Here is a 14677-nt window from a genome sequence, read left to right as displayed (position 1 = left end):
AAAGATATGAATTTAAGTTGATAGAATGTTTGCACTATAGAGCTGAGGCCTTTATGATCAAATAATAAGTAAACTTACTCTTTGGGATGAACGGTAGATGGAAGAAGCAACAGGTCCTACTAAGGTAGGCTGTACAGTATTTATGTCTCCTACATAAAACATTGGTCTACTTGCACTCCGAAGACCCTGTACAAATAATGAAAGTACAATATAGAAAAAAAAGGAAATTATATACATGGTGAAGATATCCTATCAATAACCTTACTTGGTAGCCATGTTCCAGTTCAGTATAAGACATGTCAGGGCGGCTCTCATTGATAACATACCCTAGATCACACAATGATATTCAAAAGAATCCTTTCTCGCTTCCAATTCAATCCTTGGCTCCTATAAAAAACATAGAATTAAACAAATTAGTCTTCCCAAAAAATTAACAAAAAATATTAAAATCAAACTTAAATGAGTGATAATAAATATATTAGGCAATAGAAATCTTATCGCAGTTACACACTGCAGTCTACCAGACTGAAGACACATGAGAATAAACATATTATTATCACTGAGACATTAATAATCAATAATTTAACGATTAGGACTGCACGCAGTAGAGTAAACGGCAATACCCTAGTTATCTACATGCAGATAGCCCGAATCTGGTACATAGAGAATATCTTGCAACAAATTACTTTCTTGTAATTATATACAAGAAAATAAATGACAACACTCCTAAAAGATACGCCTAATAGCATAGAGAAAACTGAATAAGTAATCTAGCGTAATCCTAAAATAACCTGGTGGCGATAACGCAGTCCTATTTAAGATAAAAAGCTCAAGAAGAGGATCTTTTTGTTCCTAGACTCAGTTGATCTTCCTATATATTTTACACCATCTATAATAAATACTGGGACAGGAGGATGCGCATAACTGAAATAAACTCAATAGAAATGTCACGTGAGATTAGTGACCAGTCTGAACAAGAACTTACCGATTTAGGCCGAATAGATCAGCTACAATTATTTGCATTAATGTAGAGTTTGATGTGATGAATTTGCTCAACGGAGAATTTTGAATACCTGTCAATACTTCTCAATTTTCTGCCATCTTGTTCGTTCTCGATGCATTTTGCGATTGATCGATTAGCAGTTTCGTGTTTTGCTTTTCAAATTTTGTAAGTAAACAACAATAAGTAGAAAATATATAAGTGGGACAATAAAACTTTTGGGAATGTCCTGTCGAGTTACGATAATTTTATAGGAACGATAACGGATTAGTCGCGCGCAATTTGCAAAGTGTCCTAGAACAGAGAGAAAGAAAAAAATTTAATTCTGCAATCAGGCACTAACATTGTTGTACTACAAAAGAGGTATTTTGTTTTAGATAATAATAATCAAATTACTCGGATACATCGCTTCTACGAGATCCATAACTCTTCGGTAACTTCATCCAGGTGGATTCCTCTAAAAGTGGATCCTTTATCCAGAACCCTATTTCCTGGGACCGACTTACTGGTATTCTATATATGTCTGTAGGGCCAACAGGTTTTGTAAGTCCCTTTTTTCTTTGCAATCTTAAACGCTCGTGACTTCCATAGGAAAATCCATCACCAGTTCCCAATATAGGATCAATCTCATTGTAGACTTCACTAAAAGTTTTTAAAGGATTTTTTCTTAGACGTATATCTAGAATTTCCTTGTTATTTGGCAGAATTCTTGGCTCTTTGTAGTCTGTAGGCAATGAATATTGTCAATAAATGGTACAATAATATTGCATCAATTGATATTTTAAATTTCCTGTTTTAAAGCACCTTCTTTGATTACTTCTTTGATAAAATTGCTGTAACCTGTAAGGGTTAAACCAAACATCTCCATCATGTAGGGAAAAAAATCTTCAAATGTTATGGAATCCAAAAAATGTTAAAGAATTGTCATTTTCATTTATTACAATTTCTTTTTTTTTTGGTAAGGAATAAAAGAAAGTAAAGAAGAGAAATAGGAGTCATTCACTATTTGTATAAGCAGTCTAAATAACATATCATATATTACAGATTTTGTACGTAAACAAATGGTGTGCTAATAAATTCCTAAAGCTTCATAACAAATTTTCTACTGAAATTTTAATTGAGACACAGATATAAATAAATATACAAATAAAATTACATCGATAAATAAGGATTATCGAACTGTTAAAAAAGGGAATATAGAATAAAAACATCAAAGTGTAAAATGAACTGTACAATATCTAGGGTGATATCTTAATTCGGAGGTGGGTAAAGACCTTTGCCTAGTTAAAAATTTATATACTATAAATAATAGAAATTAGTTTCCCAATAGGGTAAAACTATACAATTTCTGAAACATTTACGCTGAAGAAAAACATACAAGACAAATGAGTATGTTAATTAATAGTTAGCATGATTTAAAAAATAACATTATAGTTACCGATAATTACTCGTAAACTAAAGTAAAATAGGAAAGAACCTCACAAAAAATTTTTTTCACTTATTAGACTTAAAAGAAGACATGCAGCTATCATGTTCATATTCCTTATTAAATCTATCGTCATGACCCCAGGAAGTATTCTTAGAGTTCATTTGTTTAGACCAATTGGCATCGTCACTGGATTTTTCTTTATGCAGTTGGTTATGAGGTGACCTCTTGTCCTTATGCTTTTTATTAGCGACTGCTCCTGAGCCGCGAATCGCCCTAGGTATTGGTGCATTATTTCTAAATGATTCTTTCCCTTGTGTAAAATTTGGCGCGTATCCTTTCTGGTCAAAGGTGTCATACTGAACGCTAGTTTCCGGTTCATTGACCTTCATCAAGATACCTCCACCATCAGGCTTCGATTTTGTATCCAATTCAGCATCATTCTGAATATTTTTCATGCCTGAGAAAAGAAAAATGTTGAATTTATTATAAAATTCAGTACTTTTAGTTATAAAGCTTAAAGCATATGAAATAAAGATGGAGAGCTATGGCGTAGGTTTACGAACATAGGCTATGCAAAAGGTGATATATTAAGATGGTGAAAGCATGATAAAGAGCTTTACCCAAGCTTCTGAAATTGGTTACTATTGTTAGTTCCGCTTGTGGTTCTTGAATTTGTAACATGGTGTCCGCGCCAATGTGCTCCACGTAAAACTTCTGAAGATAACCAGGAAGCGAACTATACTGATGTATATGTAAATCCAGTATGAGTATGAGCATAGATCGTGAATAAGCACTCAGATTACGGTCTATCAAAACGGATTTAACGTCCAAGATAAGTTCCTCTAGCTTCGAGGACTGTTGTGCTAAGATATTGCGGCCATTTATTGAGAGCTATTAAAAAGTATAAAATAATATTATTCTAGTGGTAAATAACAGTTTAAGTTCCCTTGAAAGATTACTCACCATTCGTGCAACCAATAGAATATCTTCTTCAGAGGCTGTTGTCAATAATCCTTTTAAGTAATTCAGCATTGGTTTTGTGAGGACGCTTATTACTGAGCCACTATCAAGTTTCATACGATAATAAAATTCTCCTAGCAGAGACACACCATTGCGAAATTTGACTGGATCCTTTTTTTGAGTCTCATCTCTGTCTAACAGGTATTAAAGATTGTGAAATATAGCATCAATGTATTTTGGTATATATCATTTTTTAGATAAAATATTACTCACTTTCATATTCGATTTGAAGGATGCTCATTAGGATGCGTCTTACAGTTATTTGATCTCCAGATTCATTTATTTTAATAATCAAATTCTGGATACTTTTGTTGCTTACAGCAAATGTTAACTTCCTGCCAAATAGCTGATCATCCAAAGCTTTTGCTACAAGCCACTCTATTGTTGTTCTATAAACAAAGTAAGTATTCTTATCACCAAAGTGTTTAATTTCATTTCACTATAAATATATAATGTAATTGTACATACTGTGACTCACTAGTCTGCAGACCAGCTTTACACAGTTGTAAAAGATCATCTGGCACAGTTTTAGAATTAAGGTCAAGTTCATCTATTCGTTCAATAAGAGTACTGAATTCATCCTGAACTTCTTTGGATAATGATGGTTCTCCAGGTCTGCGTAAAGTATGATCAGCAGCTTCCCACATAGCCCATCCGCCGCGACCACGTCCACGTCCACGTCCAACAGCCGTCATTGTCATTAAATTAAACTGTAAATAAGTTATGTGAAAAGAATCTTCCATGGACAGCCGAAATAATCAGATTTACAAACCTATATTGTAAAGACTAGAATAAAAATGAAGTCAAACAGAAGTAAACATCAATCAGCACATCGCTCCAAATAAATTATGAAATTAATAGTACGAACATTCGAAACAATAAAACTTGTCACGTGCGAATAAAATAATACGAGATCAGTAATAAAAAATAAAAATTAACCAAACAGAAGTACAATAATTACCTGACAAATTCTAATATCCAGTAACAATCTTTTTGAAGCAGCAGGTGCTCCACCTTAGTATATTGTAAGGTGTATTTATATTAATTATTTAATTATGCTGTATAATTAAAACAGTGCACATATTAAAAACTGAGTGCACCTAAATAAATAAGTAAATGCCTGATTTGATCGGTCAAAGTGACAGAGTAAAAAGAAATGGATGCATAAATTATTATTTGATATAGTACACAACAGGAATTGGTAGTTTACATATTTACCGTCGAGTAAGGTAGCGCTTTTGAAACGAGCCACTCACGGACCTGCGTGAAGTTGGCCGACCAACGATAAGTTTATAAAATATTACAATGAGGGGCTAACATAAAGAAAAATTCCCTAGAAAATTAATTTTAATATTATAAATAAATGATGGACTATCAAACGTCGTGGATGCAATATCAAACGCCTACAAACGACCTACAAACGCTTGCAAAAAAAATCATTCAAATCCGTTATAAATGTGGGGCTAAGTACGTGGAGCCTTGATTCGCATATGGTTTTTCTCATTTTTCTTCCAAACGATAGACTATCAAACATTTTTATTAATTAATTCGCAACTATCAAACGATTTTGCATCGATTGAGCCCTGGAAAAGCTATAAGTCCATTCGTAGAAGCTTTTTCATGTGCGCCAGAGCACTATAGGTGTGTTCGAAAATGAGCCGAGAGCGGAGAGCGCATCGTTGTTTCTCTGTTCATTGGATGCATTTGATCGCGACACTGATATCTGAAAGAAACTATTGACTATCAAACGTTTTTACAAGACTATCAAACACTATCGAACGACTATCAAACGATTGGAAGTAGAAAAAATTTTTTATATTTTCTAAGTCACCGATCGAGGAATCGATTGTATCGTATTGATTGAGATCCTTGATACACATATGGTTTTTCTCATTTTTCTTGCAAACTATGGACTATCAAACGTTTTTGTTAATTAATTCGCAACTGTCAAACGATTTTGCATCGATTGAACTCTGGAAAAACAAAATCCGGTTAGAAACAAAAAAGTGCCGGCCAACTTCACACCAGATTTTGATTTTGATTTTCTGAAAAAAGTATTGACTATCAAACGTTTTTGCAAAACTATCAAACACTATCAAACGACTATCAAACGATTGGAATAAAAAAAAGTTTAAAAAATAAAAGTTGGCCGGTCAACTTCACGCAAGTATCTAACCACGGTCTTACATATAGGTCTTGTAACTCCGATGGTGGGGGGTGACTCACTTTCTGAAGTCGCGCCGTAAACGGCGCTGTGGTCGAATGCTCCTCGTGCGACAGAGACAGTAATAAATATTTCTCTCCCTCTCTCTAATGGCGCGAGTCTACTGTATAACCCTGTAATTATCCGAATAACAGAATCGATATCATAAAGAAGAAGAAGCGATACACATGCATACAATGAAACCTGACAAATAACTAGCGCGCCATACGCGGCCTTCCGGCCGCAGTGGAAAGGCACGACCGCTGACGTTCACGCTTTGCGCTCACCAGCCCATCGACGCTCGCGCTTTGTATATTTAAACAATCTACAACTTTTCTATTTAACTTTTTTTTGTAGAATGCTTAGATTTCAAGTTACAGCTTAAAAGTGTTTTTATTGCTGTAAAAACCCGATTTTGGGCTGCTAACTTGAGTAGAAAGCATTTTCATGATTTGATGTCAACAGGAAAAAGTTGTATTTCCGAAAGATCTACAACTTTTCCATTTAACATTTTCTTGTAGAATGCTTAGAATTCGAGATACAGACAAAAAACCGTTTTTAGCGATTTTTGGAGGTGACCGCATTCTGCATATATGTACAGGATCAAGCTCAAAATAGAACCATAAGGTTCTAGTGATGAGAGGAGTCCCCACAAAAAATTTTACCCCGATTGACTGAAGTCTCTCAGAGATAATCGTCTAACATGAAAATTTTTATTAAATAATACACGAAAAAATCGTAAAATCGATCAAATTGTGCTCCCATTTTGAAATGACGTAGAGGATTGGGATAAAAAAAATAGTTTTTTAGTTTGTATGAGAGTAGACCCCCAAAATTTCAGCCCGATCGGTCGAAAATTGCGTGAGATATCGCATCTCACATATTTTTCGCGATAGAAACTATAAGGCACTTGCGTACCGCGGTCGTGCCTAAAAAAGGTGCATGTTAATTATTACCTCTAGCGAACCAAAGTTTTTTATATGCAGGTGGGTGCGCTAAGTATATACGAGTTTTGTAACACATGCACTATGAGTTTAATTTGGCAAATGGAGTTATTCCGTGCTTGGTTTTTTTTAAGCGTATTTTTGTAGCGAATACTAGACACTTTTTAAATAATCCGGAAAGTGAGACTTTTTCACGAATAAAGAATACATTACATGTATAATTTGCTTCACGAAATCTTCTATCGATACACTGAGAAAAAAGTTTATCTGGATGGACTAAATCAGTGTTTGCCAATGATTAACCGAATTTGTATTTAATATAATAAAAGATATTGGTTGACTCAAATATATTTTGGTCAGCCGATGCGAATAATTGTTAAACAAACTAATTCTTTAGTTACAAAAATCAATAATTCTTTCGAACGTCGGCAAACGCAAATTAGTCAATGCAACTATATATTTTTTTCAGTGTAGGAAATAAATAACAGGAAATAAATAACTTCAAAATTGGTTATGTTGATCGAGCGCATTCGATAGTAGCGACACGTAGGCAAGATGCCATACATTACAAAACTGCTTCAATAACTGTGTTACCCCACCACTAAAAATTGGTCTTGTTGCAAGACCTGTATGCAAGACCGTGGTTAGGGCCCAGTCACAGTCGTCAAACACGCGTTCGAACGCGTACGCGTGCGCGGACGCAAAGGTTGGAACACATGTAATGTAATGCGACAAGTCAAGATGACCTCCGTAAAGTTAGCCGGGCAACTTCGACTTATCGAATTTCTGTACTTGCACATCGATTGTTAGTCATTTGTTATTGCTTGTTAGACTAATTAAAACATTTGTTAGATAATAGTTTTTTTGCAATAACGAAAATAAATTTTAGTGTTAAGTTAGCCGAAAAATATTGATTTTTTCACAGTTTTTGTTTCGAAACGGGTGCAATCGATGTGGAATCGTTTGTTAGTCCCGAATAAACTAATAAAAACATTTGTTATATCACGGTTTCACCTAAAATAGCGAAAAACCGTCTGCCGTCTGGCTGGCCCGGAGTGGGGGTAAGGCATGCAATGTGCGATGTGAAGATGGCCGAAAATATAATTAAGAGGTCAAAACTGCAAGCTATTGTTTTTTTTAAAAAAAAAAACTAATACCTTGGGGTGTGACAGCATTGGAATTCTTAGCTAATCTAACCTAACCTAACCTAAAAAATGTTTTTATTAGTTTATTCGGGACTAACAAACGATTCCACATCGATTGCACCCGTTTAGAAACGAAAACTGTGAAGAATAATACCTCAGTGAAGTTAGCCGGGCATCTTTAACTTTTTAACTTTTTATCATACCAAATCGATTGGTGGTCGTTTGGTGGCCATTGGTGGCCTAATAAAAACATTTGGTGGTCAGTCATTCTTTTATAATCAAATAATCAAAATTTGGCCGTGAAGTTAGCCGAAAATTTTTTTTTTCAACGCATTAAGTGTTTCAGCTCGTATTTGTTCCATTCATTTCGAAGAAGAATGCTTCGACAGGACTGGTTTGATAACTCGACTTAAGCCAAATGCATTGCCCAGTGTATAGATAAAAACTAATCTTTTTATTGATTACAGAACTGGTGTTTTATACAATAATGTTCATTTTTTATTTACCCATGGATGTTCTGTTATTTTAGCGATTACTTACAGTAGAGTCATTATCTTTTAATTCGACTGTGGCAGACCAGTTATCCATCAAGGATGAAAGTTCTGAGAAAACTGCATTACAAAAGGTAGACCATTCATTAATTTCAGAAGATTCAATAGAAAATGAAATCGCGGAACCTTTATCGCCAATCGCAAATATTTCTTCATGTAAGAATAATTTTTATTTGATACATTAATATCTATTTTGACAGAAATGAACTGATAATTTTTATATTTTGAATCTAATAGAATAAGTATTACTTACTATTATTTTAGTACTACCTTCAACATCCAGAGTGGATAATTGTACAATGGTGTCTTTGGATGATTTTTCCAAATTATTTGACAAATTTTCAACATCTAAACTGGACAAAGAAACGATGGTATCACCTGCATTCATCTATAATTCTCCAGAAAAATCTAGGTTGTGAAAGAGGATTAAATTCTTGGAAGTAGAACACGCGAAAAAAATACGAATTGTACAACAAAGAATACGTCGATATAATGATCAAATTGTCACACTCAAAAGTGCTTTGGAGATGTTGCAAAATAACCAATTATTAAATGAATCACAAGCCGTAAATGTGAAACGGAATTTCGATGCGCCATTCATTCGAGTCAAACGTTTATAAATCCAAAATTTCATGAACCGTACATATCAACGCAAGTTTTGAAGCAGTTTGTTAGTATCGATTTATTTAAAAGTTTAAATGAACATACATACGACCAATCATTCATGGAAAATCATGTCGTTCATTTAATCCGAGCTATCGTCCAAAAGTACATAAAAATTAGACTACACTATATAGCATTAAATAGTATAGATAAGTCGAAAAGCCAGCGTCAAATATTTAATAAACTTGTACTCTTCAAAGGTCAATAAAAAAAAATATTTCAACTATATTATATGCAAATTTTAATTTTTTAAACAATATAAGAAAAGGAACTATATTAATGTAATTATTTATTTATAAATATTGCACCAACAATTTGTAATCCAGCTATTTGCCTTGTCATTAATAATTTCGAGGTTGATGCCACTTTTAATAAACTATTTAAAATAACTATCGACTATAGTAACTTATTTCTTATGCATTAAAGAAAAATAATGGTGATTATTCTCTTTTATAATTGGCGGTATATAGCATGCGCACAAAGAGAACCAATCATGTTAAGGCATGGTAAGGGAGGGGTCAGTTTGAATTTGATTGGTTATGCAGCGAACTCCTCCCTCCCACCATTTTGCTACAACTATGTTTTTTTTATATCTATGGATAGAACCATTAAGACTAGAGTAAAGAAGGCCGAACGCAATACTATGGATATGGCGCACGAAACCTCAGATAGTTATGTCAAGTTACATATCATGATGGCGCCGTCGTCGCGGTAGTCGGGATGAGAGAGAGAGAGAGAGCTATATTTATGTAAGACGATTGGAACTTTAAACAGAAATAAAGAAATGTATACATAACATTATAAGTTCAGGCTGATTTGGAAACGATGAAGGCTTTTCATAAGTATCAGTGATAAATATAATATATAATCTAATATATTTACATAAATCTGTATCTGTAATATCTATAATAATAATAATAATCTATAATAAGTACACTTATAAATAATGAACTCTGTAAGTCATCGAGTTCAGATTTAAACTAGGAAAAGGAAAAGGACTAGGAAAAGAAAAAGTGTTGTACGATGATAGAGAGATTGCGCGGATCGAAGGAGTTGTGAAGGTGGAGAAGAATTGTTGAAACGTCTATTTATCAATAAAATAAAACCTCTGTTTTTATTAAAAACCTACTATCCACTTAACAACTCCCCACATAAGCGTTCGGCCTCGTTTACTCTAATCTTCTGCTACATGGGCCTGTTTCTTCGTTATCTCTACTTGTATTTGTGACATAAGGTTACCTCGGCGCCACCTGGATATTTGAAGTAGTACGAATAATAAGCTCGAATTCAAATTAGATACAAGTAGATAGATAATGCCGATGATAGATAATTCCGTGAATTAAATGGTTACCCGAGAATAGAGAAAGAAAAGTGGGAATATGCCAACGGCCAAGACCTTGCAGAAAAAATTGTCCTCTATGGATTTCTTGTCATAGACAAATCAAACAAATCAATGATTAAATATAGGGGTGGCTCTATTTTATGAAGATACGTCTAAACTGAATATAAATTGTGATTAAAGGACACTGAATAATATACTCAGACGTTTCGAAGAAGGCAAAATCACTGTCTATGCGTAATTTATCCGTTATTGATCCACAAAATTTATTGAAAATCGAAGAATTTGTCCCTTCGGACTTTGATTAGTAGTAATTGCTATGTAACGCTAAACAATATTGATAAGCTTCTCCATAAATCTGGAACTTGACATTAAATATATAGCAGCCATTTTGAAAAATCAATTCGCATTAATACTATAATATATGTCAAAAAAAGCCAGACAGTTATAGCATTCAAAATCCACACAAGTTTCTTCATTCCCACCACGAACTTGGGAATGAAGCGTACGATTTCTCTCAATCAAGCTAATATAACAATCCAAAAGGTTGTTCGAAGCTTGCGAGACACGAAAGTGTGTAACAATAAACTCCTATTAAAGATTAACTTTTCGGTAAAATACAAATATTTTTTATAATAATAATCTGCCAGATGTTTTATTTTTTATAAATTACGTGATCATATATAGACAATTAAACATTCTTTTTCAACCAAACGGTCAACAATGCCACTGGAAGCAATCCATAAAAGCTTTTTGAAATAAACAAACACATATCTAGGCGTCCAGGTAACGAAGAGCTAATATTAATTAATGCTACAACAATTGAAAGACCAACATAAAAACAATGTCTAACGTAACAATAAATGTAGTGTATATTATTTCCAGAATTCAAAAAGCACCAACTACTTCATGAAGCATAGCAATATATGGCAGTCAAAAACTCAAGAGAAATGGTCGAAAATGAATTTGGAATCTGCAATGCGTCCCCTGCATTATACGTCACGCTTTTTAGGACTAAATATTTCCGGCAAATTGAATCGCGTTTACGCACTCTCGATTCTCTTAATTTTCTGCGCTATTATTTATAGCAGCTCGACAAATCTGTGCAACCTTATCTGCAGTGAGAATGGCGTTAACAATTTTATTCTCTGGATTCAGTACATAGCTAATACACTTTTTGTTTTTGTGGTAATTATCAGCACGTTAATTAAACCACTACAATTTGCATTTCCACACGAAGATCTGCGTATGATTGATCGTAACTTTAGGTGATAAAATATTTTGTCGTATTATTATACAAGAGCGATAATTAATTCAAATTTGTACATATCTCACTGATCTTCGAAAATTACTATTTCCTTTTATTCCAGATACATTGGGGTGAATTTTTCCGACAAACACGTATTTAAGATTCAATTGTTACAAGTGATAATATCCATACTGACACCAATGCTGTTCGGCTGGCGAGACGTGAAAATGTCAATTCATTTGAAGTCAATTAACGCCGTATTATATTATTTACATTATTATTATGCAGTTACGATATCAATGGTGACCGATTTTTTATTCGTCAATTATTTGGGTATCATCAAGATCCGATATAGCCATTTGAATCATTTGATTACGCAACTGGTAGAAGAAAAATTATCTCCCCCTGTGAGCTTTTCCAACTTGTCGCAGAGACAATTATTATGGCGGGACGACAACTCTTACGTATTTTATAAAATCAAAAAAATTCGTCGATTGCATCACGATCTCTTTTCACTCTCTATGAAGGTAAATAAGAACGTCCTGATAACCTTATGAATTTTTATAAGTACAAAAATCCTAAATGAAATACAGTTATGGAAAGATGCGATTAAAAAATTGTCTTTGTCAATTGTTTATACTTTTTCTGTCTTCCAGATTAATAAAAACTTTGGCATATGTATATTAGTTAATTCCACGATCTCTCTTATCATAATTACTGGACAATTGTATGCGAATTATTATTCTTTTAATGGTAGCGTCATAGACATGGATCTCATAGTATACAATCTTTTGTGGACGCTTTATTATACATTTCGATTGGTATTCGTGAGCTACGCTTGTCATCGAACACAAAATGAGGTCAGCGATTATGTATTAATAACAAAGAAAAATGATTTTAATCAAAAATTTTTACATTACAGGCTAACATGGCTTCTTTGATTTTATGCGGAATTTCCTTGCCGAGTAAAGCTATGCAGGACGAAGTAATTATTGTTAATTATTAATTAATAATTTTTTGTTCCATCTTGGTATGGAATCTGATTATGATCATTATTAATTTTTAGGTGCTTCTTTTTTCACTTCAATTGATGCAGGAAAACCTCATATTCACTGCTTGTGATTTTTTCAATATAGATCTCACTATGCTCAGTTCGGTTAGTGCACAATTTTCATTGTTATTCGATAAATTTTGTTTGTTTACTTTTGAACTATTTCACAGGTCGTTAGCACCATCACGACGTACCTTGTCATATTAATTCAATTGGATAGAACCAAGGAAAGCAGCGAGGATACAAATACGCAGAAACACTTTTGACTCGTCGTCAAAATATTTAATTATTTCTTTAATTAAGTAACATAAATACCATGTCACACTGCAGTTAAAAATAAAAAAAATTTCAAAAAGTTATGTATAATAGGGTACAAAAATTATTATATGTTACTGCAACAAGCCATTTGACTGAACTAGGACATGGTTTTAGAAAATTTTTTGGATTCACAGACATTGAAATTTACAAATGCATCGAATAATAATAAGGACCAAGGATGCCTGGTATAACATTATTCAAATGCGAATGCCTGTCACATAATTATTATCTCTTTTGAAAGTACAGTAATAAATAAAATTAAAAACAGTCATCGTGCCTCTAGCCTATTAACAGTGAAACACAAAAAACCGAAGGACACCTTGTATAACGTAATTTACTCACGGCACGAAAAACCTTAAGAATTTCAAAAACGTTGCAAAACACCATAAGACGTAACATTCATTTCTGACAATTTAAATATATCTATCCGATTTTCAAATTCTGCTTATTATTACTCACCAATGTCTTGGGGAGGGGGGGGTGAGGACCGAGTGGGAATTCCCAATTTCGGGTGTGTCTACTGCTCTCCTGCAATATCAATATGAAAACAAAGTGAAAGGACATCTTGTGCATTCTCATGATCCATACAGCATCCAATTGCGTGAGAACGTAATGTGTCTACGTAGTCGGATACATAAATGCATACGCGTGTACCCAGTGACCGGCTTTTAACGTATGGGAAGATGTTGCATGTCAGATACGGCAAGAAATGACAATGGCTAAAGTCACGGCGATTTGATACAGCCAAAAAAGAGACACGCATATAGAAAATCATCTATATAACCAAGGGACATCCTTATGAATTTTATTATTTTTATTTTCTATCCCTGTCATTTCACGGGGAATCATCTTGCAAAATTTTGCAATACTTCACTAACCGGGAACGTAGATATCGATGGCAGATGTATTAACTAGAAAGTATATACCATATAAATTAGAGTAAATTACAGTGGCAGGGATGAATGGCGAAAGGATAAATTTTGAATTTTTTATAACTCTTTTTACCTATTTTACATATTTTTACGTTGGTAAAATGCATCCGAATCTCGGATGATTTTAAAGTGTCAATTACATAGTATAAATTCCTTACGATCCTAATTTCTTTTTTAGTTAGCACTTTTGTCGTAAGTTAATCACACGAGATGATCCGAAGGCATTGGTAAAGCGAGCGGCTGCGAGGACTCTTATTACGCAAGAGGAAAAAGTGGCTGGCCAGTAGTACACTACACGTGAGATAGTAAGAGTATAAGACAGAGACAGAAGGATTAATGCGAGAGAGCTAGATGAATCAGCTCTTGGGTAAAAGAGAGCGAAGAGAAGCGAAGAGGAGGAAAGTGAAGAGAACGTGTTCCGAACTGTGGCAATGTCATCGAACTTACATAATAAAGGATCCCATATACGAATGAAATTATGAATACGTAACTGGATAACTGATTCTCACCTGTGTATCAGATGATTATCATTTAGATTGAATTTTCAAGGCTTTTCATTGCTCTGGTAAAATTAAATTCTACAAGGACAAGTGATTATATATAATACATATATTTGTTGATAATGGATACTTTGGGGACGATTTCATTTACGAAGTTGCTATTTTGAGGACAAGTGGCCGTTTTAGGGTTTTTTCAATGTTAGCCATCCAGTATTTGTGATGGGGCTTAGAAATGTTTCATTAGGCTAGATTAGGTAAGAATTCTAATACTGCGATGTCCCAAGGTAGTAGTTTTTTTTTAACATGAGCTTGCTATTGTTAACGCCTCTTGAT

The 14677-nt window shown here is 33.8% G+C and overlaps 4 protein-coding genes across 10 annotated transcripts in view; 1 reads left to right on the top strand and 3 right to left on the bottom strand.

The window, feature by feature from the left end:
* LOC107264464 (inositol hexakisphosphate and diphosphoinositol-pentakisphosphate kinase 2) overlaps nt 1-1358 on the bottom strand; it is a 20513-nt gene extending 19155 nt beyond the window's left edge. For 4 of the 7 annotated variants that reach the window (XM_025081751.1, XM_025081756.1, XM_025081755.1 and 1 more), the window contains exons 1-3: nt 986-1357; nt 266-387; nt 79-186 (exon numbers count right to left, since the gene is read on the bottom strand). In XM_025081751.1, the coding sequence (XP_024937519.1) occupies nt 79-186; nt 266-298 (141 nt within the window). In that variant the 5' untranslated portion in view covers nt 299-387; nt 986-1357. Of the gene's footprint in view, nt 1-78; nt 187-265; nt 388-985 lie in introns of all 7 variants that reach the window. The other 3 variants (XM_025081750.1, XM_025081752.1, XM_025081754.1) reach the window with 2 other exon arrangements.
* On the top strand, nt 93-14677 carry LOC107264463 (putative gustatory receptor 2a). The gene is made up of 4 exons (XM_025081758.1): nt 93-124; nt 11665-12528; nt 12610-12699; nt 12765-14677. Exons 2-4 carry the CDS (start codon nt 12472-12474, stop codon nt 12858-12860), a joined length of 243 nt encoding a protein of 80 aa, XP_024937526.1. The 5' UTR covers nt 93-124; nt 11665-12471; the 3' UTR covers nt 12861-14677.
* LOC112493890 lies at nt 1393-1927 on the bottom strand. The gene is made up of 2 exons (XM_025081749.1): nt 1805-1927; nt 1393-1724 (listed from the first exon to the last, which is right to left on the bottom strand). Exons 1-2 carry the CDS (start codon nt 1869-1871, stop codon nt 1393-1395), a joined length of 399 nt encoding a protein of 132 aa, XP_024937517.1. The 5' UTR covers nt 1872-1927.
* On the bottom strand, nt 1990-4667 carry LOC107264466. The gene is made up of 6 exons (XM_015732750.2): nt 4411-4667; nt 3918-4159; nt 3663-3838; nt 3393-3583; nt 3050-3320; nt 1990-2886 (listed from the first exon to the last, which is right to left on the bottom strand). Exons 2-6 carry the CDS (start codon nt 4148-4150, stop codon nt 2495-2497), a joined length of 1263 nt encoding a protein of 420 aa, XP_015588236.1. The 5' UTR covers nt 4151-4159; nt 4411-4667; the 3' UTR covers nt 1990-2494.

This window comes from Cephus cinctus, unplaced genomic scaffold, assembly GCF_000341935.2.
Source record: "Cephus cinctus unplaced genomic scaffold, Ccin1 Ccin1_scaffold0171, whole genome shotgun sequence".
Taxonomy (NCBI): Eukaryota; Metazoa; Arthropoda; class Insecta; order Hymenoptera; family Cephidae; genus Cephus; species Cephus cinctus.
The sequence above is the reverse complement of the archived record's forward strand: the minus strand, read 5'-3'. Positions and strand labels throughout refer to the sequence as shown.

Coding starts and splice junctions, on each gene's coding strand:
- LOC112493890 (XM_025081749.1), bottom strand. CDS start 1,871: ATGATGGAGATGTTTGGTTTAACCCTTACAGGTTACAGCAATTTTATC. Junction 1,725..1,804: donor CAAAGAAGTAATCAAAGAAG/GTGCTTTAAAAC, acceptor CATTGCCTACAG/ACTACAAAGAGCCAAGAATT.
- LOC107264463 (XM_025081758.1), top strand. CDS start 12,472: ATGGCTTCTTTGATTTTATGCGGAATTTCCTTGCCGAGTAAAGCTATG. Junction 12,529..12,609: donor GTAAAGCTATGCAGGACGAA/GTAATTATTGTT, acceptor ATTAATTTTTAG/GTGCTTCTTTTTTCACTTCA. Junction 12,700..12,764: donor ATCTCACTATGCTCAGTTCG/GTTAGTGCACAA, acceptor ACTATTTCACAG/GTCGTTAGCACCATCACGAC.
- LOC107264466 (XM_015732750.2), bottom strand. CDS start 4,150: ATGACAATGACGGCTGTTGGACGTGGACGTGGACGTGGTCGCGGCGGA. Junction 3,839..3,917: donor CTGCAGACTAGTGAGTCACA/GTATGTACAATT, acceptor CTTTGTTTATAG/AACAACAATAGAGTGGCTTG. Junction 3,321..3,392: donor TTCTATTGGTTGCACGAATG/GTGAGTAATCTT, acceptor ACTTTTTAATAG/CTCTCAATAAATGGCCGCAA.